The sequence below is a fragment of the Vanessa atalanta genome, chromosome Z (genome assembly GCF_905147765.1).
Source record: "Vanessa atalanta chromosome Z, ilVanAtal1.2, whole genome shotgun sequence".
In the NCBI taxonomy this organism is placed as follows: domain Eukaryota; kingdom Metazoa; phylum Arthropoda; class Insecta; order Lepidoptera; family Nymphalidae; genus Vanessa; species Vanessa atalanta.
The window spans coordinates 6,648,726-6,659,182 of record NC_061902.1 but is presented as its reverse complement, the minus strand read 5'-3'; the positions used below and the strand labels follow the sequence as shown (position 1 = coordinate 6,659,182).

General features: G+C 30.5%; 1 protein-coding gene across 1 annotated transcript; it reads left to right on the top strand.

The window, feature by feature from the left end:
* Positions 1–1,899: 1,899 nt before the first annotated feature.
* LOC125075811 lies at positions 1,900–8,891 on the top strand. The gene is made up of 11 exons (XM_047687582.1): positions 1,900–2,030; positions 4,177–4,309; positions 5,206–5,328; positions 5,747–5,889; positions 5,988–6,164; positions 6,255–6,292; positions 6,384–6,443; positions 7,096–7,176; positions 7,277–7,345; positions 7,808–7,885; positions 8,553–8,891. The coding sequence occupies exons 1-11, from the start codon at positions 1,959–1,961 to the stop codon at positions 8,794–8,796; spliced, it is 1,218 nt and encodes a 405-aa protein (XP_047543538.1). The 5' UTR covers positions 1,900–1,958; the 3' UTR covers positions 8,797–8,891.
* The last annotated feature ends 1,566 nt before the right edge of the window (positions 8,892–10,457 follow it).

Below are 10,457 nucleotides of genomic sequence, written 5' to 3'. Positions count from 1 at the left end.
TTGTACACAGTTTCTATGAAGCACAATAGCGATATTAAGTAAACGAAGATAGTTACCCTTCGACTATCCAGCGTCGGTCCGATGTACTTATTAGCAAAATAAAGTGTATATGCTTGAGAAGGTATACTTATAATCGTGTGGACTAGACTAATTCGTGGAAATTCAGACAAAGGCATTAAATCCAAAACAATTTCTGTGATTATCTGCAAGGCAGCAATAAAAGTTTTTACGCCAGTTCCAAAACATGATGGAGTTATAGCTTCAGATATTGAGTAGCTGGAGTATAAAGTACTGCCGATACGCCACAGCCATGCAAGGGCAAGGAGGCCAGATAATAATACTTCTGGCTTTGTCATAACATTTTGCAGAAATTACTATTATTTAGAATATTATTTTGTCATCTCTAAATTAATAACCATTTTAGTAAGATAACGAAAATTTAGATGTCTTTATGTAGTTTTATACATGTGTTTATATAATTTTTACTTCACTCTGACATTAATATGTAATGTCAAATTATAAAATTAGAAAAAGGTTCTATATTATATATACTGAACTACAGCTTTTAAGTCTAGTTTGAGTAGCATATAACATTTGTTGTAATATGCTTACTAAGCGAGAATGAAAAACAGTATTCCTCTTTACTCGCAATTTTTCAAAGCCTTTTGACCTTTTGAGCCTTTCGTACATGTGGTCTTATTATAGCTGAAATATTAGTTTACGTTTTAGCTGTTGCTCTGAGACTGTGCACTATTTTGTTATTTGAAAAAATATTAAATCGGAATGTGGAATAAGGAAGGAGTGTAACGTGTAGAAAACCATCAAGCCAACCTCATTTGCGTTTACCAGTGGTGGGCAACGGCAATGTTGTTCGCAGCGCGATTTTGGTGCCCGCGTGAAGAAAGAACGGGAATATATAGAGCACAGTGTGTGCGCAAATCCAAATTTGCGCACACACTGTTGAACTGGAACAGTTGGATAGGGTGCCATGAGATGGAGAACGTCACCATCTAATATATTAGAATGATGTCACAGTAAAGTCAGTATTAATACGATGCCTATCACTTAAGTTGATAATGTATATCGTTCATTAAATGCTCTTATCTGTGAAACATTTTTTAGCCATAGTATATAGTATAAATTGCATTGTTAAATTTTGGAACTATTTTTCTTGTGCGTATATATATTTATTTTTCTAAAGCTAATTATTTGAGATGGAAGAACATGCGTTACTTTGTATATGTCATCATAATGATACATACAAAACCTCGTTTAATTAAACTTTAACGTTTAAAAGTTACCAACATTATCTCAAAGATTTATGTTTATGTTGTATTGTTATATCTTATGAAACCACAAAATTCTAAGGCTACAACAAACTAACTAAAAAATAAAAAATATTGAGTTGGAAACTGATCTTCTCAACTAAACTAAAGTTTATTTCCCATTTAAATAACTTCGAGTCATTAAATCTCACCCATCGGATATTATATTGGTTTATCGCTCGATTCCTAATCATACTATTAAAGTGAAACTGTTTTTGTTATTTTGTCTTCTTTCATTGAGCAAAGGGTCAAGCTTTTTTTTACATAGATAGTCATGAGGCTCTCAGTCTAGAATAAAAGCTACAGGTGTTACAGCAATCGTACATGGAAAAGCATCTTATACTTAATATTTTTCTTAACCATTATACGAACGAGTAGGTTGGATTTAAAATTGTGTAAATTTAAAAATCGTAACAACTGGCTTATGGATACATATCAGAGTTCATCAGTTTCAAGGGTTTCCTAATTTATGTAAAACTATTCTAAGTAATCGATACGCTTGTAAAGATAATATTGTTTATTAATACCGATAATAATTATCGTTTTGCGATTAAAAGTGATATAGTCCCTTCATGATCGACCAGTAGACCGGTATGACGTGTTGTTTAATACGTGTAGCTACTAAAAGTGAACATGAATAAAAATAAGTTAAACACTCCACCGGAAATAATTGTAACAGCTTGCGTTTCAGCGGGACTTTCTACTGTAAGTATTTTTCTCAATACGTAACCAGTTTTAATTTTTATATGAATAATTGTATAAATGATGCAGCGTAAATATTTTTATAGAGCTAAGAGCAAGTACCTTGTTTCTCTTCCTACCTAAAATATTTGAATAAAACGATTTTCTTAATATAATGCATTGCGAACTTTATTAGTTTTTCCAGTTGTATTCATACAATAACTTGTTTGCGAAAGTAATATTTTCCAATAAGATTTAGCAAGCTGTCTAAATTATGTACCTATATTTTTTTTATTACAAAGGTTTGGTTATTGTAACAATAATGCATTACTTAAATCATATTAATATTAAAAGTTATTAAATGTTTTGTACTATTTATGCGTAACGACTAGTAATAATGTTGAATGTTAAATAAATTAATTTCGTTTTTATTAGTACGCCAAAAAAAGATACGTCACCTTTTTTACTTCCGCTAATTATTATCATTTTAAGGAATTTGTGATTAGTATTTTACTTGCGACCATAGATTATAATTTTATTTAAAATGTGATTGTTTGAATTATAATATAACTTTTCTCAATTGATAGCAACGTTTTAGTCAAACTCATTGTTAATAAAATCTTCCTCGAGCCTTATTCGTTATTTTAGTCAAACATTCAACATTTAACAAATTCCCACTTTTGTTTTGTTTTAAAGTACTTCACACTTAGAGCAATAGCGTCATCCACTTTGTCAGCTTATCGCCTCTAATCGATTTATTATCTTCTATGAATTGATATGCATACTTCGTCACATTTTAGCGATGTTATTGGTCCTATTTAAAACTACGCTACATTTGTTATGCTATTGTCATATTTATAAAATCTTTATAGGGTATGATTAGTCATAATTTATGTTACTTAGTTATCTTTAAAGTTTATTTCAAAATAATATTACATTATATATAATATATTATTACAATATTGAATATTTCATAAAAACATACAAAATATATTTTATTTATTATATACGATTGATATTAGGATTTTTTATTGATATTGTTTGTGTTTCGTGATTCTAAGAATAAAATAAAATGCAGCGCAAAAGCTACATTTTAATTAATAGAGTAATTAATTAACAATTAATAAATTATTACATAGTACAGGTATAAAACAAACAAACTCTTATACATATAAAAAGACAAGATCTTTAAAATTACACAACGGATTTTGATGTGGTTTTTTTAATAGCTAAAGTGAATCAAGAGGATGGTTTATATGTATAATACATGCACAATATAGTAGAGAAACACTGATAATTTTAGAAGTTTCTAATGTGATGTCGTCAATAAACACATTTTGGCGCTTACATTGCAAACTTTGGCTGAAGTCTACAAGATAGATCAAAATAATGTACTACACTATTGTACACCTTAAAAAAGTCTACAAAAAAGTGCTCGATGGTATAAGTCTATCTCTAAGAGTTAACCCACAATAACCGTTTTGTCCTTTACTTTTTACGAGAAATAATGGCTTATTTTCGAAGCAACTTTAAGCAATACAGCATTAATCTTTATCCAATAAGTACCTTAAATACATCGTGCATTTAATATATGTAGATTAATATGGCCCTTTACAGCATGTAATTTAAATTAATATTTTCGATGATATTACAGATTTAAAACGCAGAGACGTAGCGGTTTGTATTGTCTAATGACAAAAAGCTATGAACTTTGTATATAAAGACATTCTGTTGTATATTTATTATCAGTATTGCATTATTCGCGCGAAGCCGGAGCCGGTCGCTAGTATAGAAATATACCTTTCCTCGCGGCCAACGTGGCTAGAGCCTTCCAGTGTTCCTATCGCTTCAACGTCTTGAGGCGAAACACGCGGGTCTGCTGATAGACTCTTGCGTTCATATCTGCTTAGGAGATTGTATAATCTATCACAAATCACTTGTCCTGAAAACTTGAATTTCTTGAAAACTTTGTTTTTGATATTGACTTAAAAACAATTTTATGCGATGCGAAATTTAGTGAGCTAAGCGAGTTTATTTAATTCGATTAAAATCCGATTGAAATGTTATGATATATTGTATGATATAGGGGGAATTGTGCATTGGTTTTACAATATTATATGTATTTTTTTTTTATTTAAATAATAACTGTCTGAATTACATTGTTTTGCAGATTCTATCATTAACGAATATAGTGCTATGTGTACTAGCTCTGATATTCCGTTACGATTGCGATGTTGGTGACTTGGCAAATTCTACTGGCGCTGATTTTTTCTTGGTAACAATTGCCAAACTTTATGTTCAAGGTGAGTATTTTAATTACAGACAAATTCCCTAATAATGCAATGGACCACGTCTCGATCATAGGAATTGTCATTGTTTACGTTTTTGATTACCAATCAAGCAAATATTGATCGTTTACTTTGACTTAGCACCTGTTGTGCTTTAACTCATACTTTTCATACTTTTATTACATATATAGTCTAATTTACTATTTTTATTACATTTGTAAAAGACGACGTACACAAAAATTAACAAAAATTTGAAAAAATTGACGAAACCAAAACTCAAACACAAAGAGAAATTCTAATACAATTCGAGGATATTATTCTTGAGCAAACGGATACCACGGTTTAAACCGAGTGTAAATAATTTATAAGTAAAATTAGCTGTTTTAGCTGGTTTTAATTAAACAGCTAGATTTTTTGCAGGATTATATCTGCGTTGCACTGTTATATGTCGGCGTTTGAAATAATGTTATACCTATAATATCAATCAAGGCTTTATTTGCCCATTAATTGAAACCTTAATTCAACAAGGAAAATTACATATCCTATCCTGATCGTCTCAGGAACTTGCTATTTTTTTTGCTGCTAACAATCTCGTCCCCATTTCATGCATTCGCAATTAAAAATTTCCCCAGTATAAATAAACTTATGTAAATAAATATATCACTTCGGGAATTAAAATATATATTATATACAATTGAATTGCAATGGATCATCTCGGGGCCCCTAATAGTTGGTACCTTAAAAAGGCGTGGAAATAATTAAGAATTTACAATAGGTTTGTACCTAATCAAGTTGCCTTACATCAGTTTTCCTACGCGTATCTTATATATAATATACGTATGTGTTTACACTTAACGTTAAGCGTATCCAGTAATAATTTATTAGTTATAAATATACATTTACATTTTCAGATGAAACCTGTGCTCCTTTACATTTAGAGGACCTTACAAAGGTTCACTCAGTCTTCATACTAACAGTTCTAATCTTAGTGTTCGCCGTCATTAATCTTGTCGCATCCATTGCACTAATATCAGGTACTTTTTTATTTTTATTATTAATTAGCATTAGCAGCCCGTAAATGTCCCACTGCTGGGATAAAGGTCTCCTCTCCCTATGAGGAGAAGGTTTGGAGCATTTTCCACCACGCTGCTCCAATGCGGGTCGGTGGAATACACATGTGGCAGAATTTCGTTGAAATTAGACACATGCAGGTTTCCTCACGATGTTTTCCTTCACCGCCGAGCACGAGATGAATTATAAACACAAATTAAGCACATGAAATTTCAGTGGTGCCTGCCTGGGTTTGAACCCGAAATCATCGGTTATGATGCACGCGTTCTAACCACTGGGCCATCTCGGCTCTATTATTAATTATTTAGTCACATCCCGTTTTTGATGAGCAGCTATTTCTGAAAAATATTAAGTTTAAAGTAATATTTAATTCTTATTTAGTTGTAATTAAGGAAGATGGTCCCGCTCCGAATTTGGATATCATAACCTATGTTTACGTCGGTGCCTGCTTAGCATCTTTAGTGGTTGATCTAACCCTAGGCGTGCATTTTGGAATGGACTACCAAACTGTAACAGATCTCTTGGTATGTTTAATATATTTTAATCACATACAGATATATTATAAAGTTCAATCCCATTTACATATCGACGAGGAAATATTTCGATTCGTTTTTTCTTACAGAGCAAAAATTCGCCCGGCTTGTTGATGAACTATCAATTAGACATGATTCGGCTAGGAGCTTTTCTATTGATGACCATAGCGCTCAAGGGATTCGTTGGTTATGCAATGAGCATCGTTCTTCTCATTCTACTGGTATCTTACATAGTCGACTTTCAACAAAAAATACAAGAAAATGAGGTATTCAATTGAATTACTTATACACACTAAGGAGTTTAAAATAATCACAATTTAAATTTTATCAAAATAATTTATCTAACTTTGTTTTAGCATCCAATCCACAAATTGGGAGTGTTGAACGCATTTGAGTGAGTACATAGTGAACTCTAATATTTCATATTACTAAAATTTTATTTTTTTTTGTGAAATGATGAACTTTGTACGTTTTGATTGTTACAGCTCAGACAAAAGATATGAAGATCCTTGGAATGCTCGACGCCATGACGTATTTATGAGGGGGTATGTACCTTATTTCTTAAAGAAATAGCTGACCCGCGTGAACTTATGTTATAATGTCCGTAACGTTATAAAATAAAGAATTGCCAAAATGGTCCAGCTTTTCTCAAGTGTTGCGCTTAGCAATGAATTTGGTTCAGCATTTGGTAATAAAAATAATAATATTCTTATTATATGGTTTAACTGATATAATTCTTTAAAATATATATATATATATATATACCTAATATTTGAACTTGCGCCTTGATCCGCGCGAAATTTATAAAACTTTACTATAGGTAAAGTTTTATAAATACAAACCGCACACAAACCGTCACCACGATTTTACCTTCTTTACGGGTTGAACTTAAAAAAGTAGCGATAAGTACCTAAGGACATCTTATCTGAAAATCAAACTACCTTTACACCAAATTTAAATTAAATCGATGAAGAGAAGAAGTGTAAAAAACAATTACTATGAGAAATGAAGGTAAATAACAATATTCCTAACTAAATGAATATTTAAGTTTTATTTTTTTTTAAGTTTCAATACCCACTGAATAGTGGGTATTGAAACTTAAAAAAAAATATACAGGTTTTGGTGATCTATTAATGTTACTAATACTAATTACGTAAAGCACTTTGTATTAAGATTAATTATTTTTTTAATCTGTAGTTCTTCGTTGAACCAACCCCTTGAGGAAGAACCCCATCATGTTCCAATGAGAGCGAATCCTTTAAACCAAGAGAATACAAAGTAAGTCACGACAAAAATTAGTAGAAATAAATTTTCATTATAATTGTTAGGAATATAATTTTAGATCTTCTCTTTTATTAAATTATTTTTGGTTTTTTAGTAATCCGAAAAGAGTAGAAGATCCATGGAATTTGCATCGCAACGATATGTTCATGGGTTATCCAAGAGGGTGAGCGTTTTTTTCATTATTACAATAAAAATCCAAAAGAGTATCATTGACTTTTAACTTTGATTAGTAGTAACAACGTAAACTAAGAATATTTCATATTAAATGTCTATATGTGTGTGTTCGTCTCATATGTACAATAGTATGCGTTATATTTAATGTATTTCTAATGCAGTTAAAGCCTTTGGTCATGTGCATATTGCCTTTTGATCGTCATGCCAGTCTTGATGCATTGCTGCCTTGTCTTGGACTGTGAGAATTTATAAATAACGGCAAAAAGAGATGTGCTCTAAAATATTTCCTATATCCTAGATACTATGAGATACGCTAATGTAGGCGTTATTTGGTGTCAAATGTATACACTTGAAGACATTATTTATTACGTGTTATATGGTAATTAAAAAATAACAATAATATATTGCACGTAAGTATAAGCAATTAATGTAAATTTCTGCGTTTTACTAGGCCTCAAGTAAATCCAGCCTTCAATGACGACGAACCTCCTAGAGCTCCTATAAAAGAAAACCCCTTGTCTGATTACAGGTAAATAGTGTCTATTTTTTATTTGTTTCGCTTTGTCATAAATTATATAATTACTTATTAATCAGTAATATGCAAAAAAAAATACCAATTATTATTAACATATAAAATTTATTTGTTACCTAAATTCTGTATATTTCAATTTAATTTCATAAACAAAGCATTATCAAAGTAAGTTTATTATTATGTGGTATCGCCAAAATTTTATCCTTTTATCTAACAAAGATTTTACTCTATTTAATTATTATTTAACATCACATGTCATTTCATAGAAGTACTTAATTAAAAACACAAAAAAAATATGAATGTTTATTTAAAATTTCATCTCTTTATTATTTTCTAGTATTTGACTCAATAAGATAAGTATAAATACTGATTTCCATATTTCTAACATTTACTTCGTTAATTTTAGAATTTCCAGGCAAACTCTGATCCCCCATTTAACCCGCTTAGGAGATGAATTTTGAAAAATCCTTTCTTAGTACACACAAGGCTCTATATGGCATTTTTGTTTTCTGGCGAAATTAGACTGTTAGACCCACTTTTTACCCACCCACCGTTAGGTAGTGGTTTATTATTCAATCACGTCAACATTTTATTTAATTACATGTGTTCAGATATTTACATTAGTACAAATTGATGTGGCACTAAATATATTTTTTCTACTCAGGAACAATAAACGGCCCGACACATGGCTGCACGGTCAAAATAGTCCAGGGCCAGGTCTAGGATCACGTCCGTTTTCATACCTTGAGGAACCGAAACGACCTATACCTGTGAAGCCACCTACAACACCTACAAATGAACCACAATGGCGACGTGACGCTTGGCCTCCAGCGCCTCCTGTACCTGACCCAGACTACAGTCCACCACCTCGAAGACTAAAGTCGGCCCTCAAGTCAAATTATCCATAGAATCCGAAAAATCCGAATAATAATTTCTTAAAAGTTGAGACCTGTATTACCTTAGAAAAATTTAATATGCAAATACATAGTACTTATTTACTAAAGCCACATTTAAATTTAAACATTCAGGAAATATAAAAAGTGATAAGATTTTAGTAGTAATATAATGTTCCTTATTATTTTTTGTCTAAAGTATATTTGATTCGAAATTTGTTTAGATGGCTCTTTGAAAACCATAAACAAATGATAAACACAAAACTGGATGAAAATATATTTCTGCATGATTCTACTATGCATGAATCTGTCTTAGATGGTACATTTACATTTTATAACCTTTTATATATAAAAAAAAAACTTTGACATTTGGTAATCTCTTCATCCACATTTTATGTACACCAAATATTAAGACAAATAATTGCGTCCAGACATTTTTCTTCGAGACGTATGATTTTTAATAAAATTAACAGGATACATGAAAAATTAATTGGTGAACTGGTTATTGGAAACTATAGCAAACTTGCAAACCTGTTTCTTCGCTGGACTTAAAATAAAACTTAATGTATCTATATTACGAAGTCTGTTCTAAAAAAAATATCATGGTAATGAACTTCTAGGGTGGACAAAAGAGAAAATGGCCCTTCAAAGGCTTGTCTTCTATATATATTCTATATGAATTATATTTAGTAGATATCTAAGAGAAAGGTGAGTAAACAAATATTTGTCAATATAATATTATGTGGGTAACAAAAGTGTTAATTACTGTAGCCTATTTCAATCGAAGGAAGAACAAAGATAAACAAACTTTAGATTTAAGCCATTAGATCAAATATATTGTACAAAACTAACAATTCTTGATTAACATATATTTAATTATATAACTTATTATATAAAACACAATTCAACTTAACTATTTATACGAACTCTACTTCCAAAGTTCTGATAAAAGTTTCGTCGTCGTTCAAAACCATTTTTTCGCATTATCATAATGAATATCATAGATTATTCAAGGTCTCGATTGTTGTTTATTTAGCTTTTGTCTTCTTTCTTCTTTGTCTTTTTTTTAACGATAATTAAAATATTTGAGATTAACCTCACAGGAACTTTGTTTAAGTTTTCGAGATAAAATATCGCGTTCTTATCAATAATATATATTTTGTAAGTAATAATTAATTAATTGACTGAATGGCCCCAAAAACTCTGTAATATTGAAGTCTATTTGAAAAATATAACGTCTTCATATAAACTGTTTATCTGGGTCAATTTTATGTAAAAGTGTTCTTTATTAGAACGATAGAACGTATAATTTTTATGAATTTAGAAAAATACTGAAGTCAGGTACTGGAAAAGTAATACGATACATAATTATTCTTGTATATATGACCTGATCTTTCTATCCTACCAAATTAATCGGTCCAATGCAAGTTCCTAAAATATTACGCATGCGCAAAAACGTTAAATTAAATATCGAGCTGCTCCAATACGACACTGCACAGATTAACTTGATTGACGTACACAATCAAAATAAGTAGGCTCTTACAAACTCTTTCAAAATGTCATTGTACAAGATTATATTAAACTACGCCTCGCATGTATTAGGCTTTGCACAAGGTACAATTTTTTTTAATAAAGAAAGAGAGAATTGTGTTAGCATGAAAATATTAAGTAGTTAT

Bases quoted from the DNA above. Each gene is read 5' to 3' on its own strand.
- LOC125075811 (XM_047687582.1), top strand. From the start codon at position 1,959: ATGAATAAAAATAAGTTAAACACTCCACCGGAAATAATTGTAACAGCT. The intron at 2,031-4,176 runs GTAAGTATTTTT...ATTGTTTTGCAG, and splicing joins TTTCAGCGGGACTTTCTACT to ATTCTATCATTAACGAATAT. The intron at 7,346-7,807 runs GTGAGCGTTTTT...GCGTTTTACTAG, and splicing joins TTCATGGGTTATCCAAGAGG to GCCTCAAGTAAATCCAGCCT.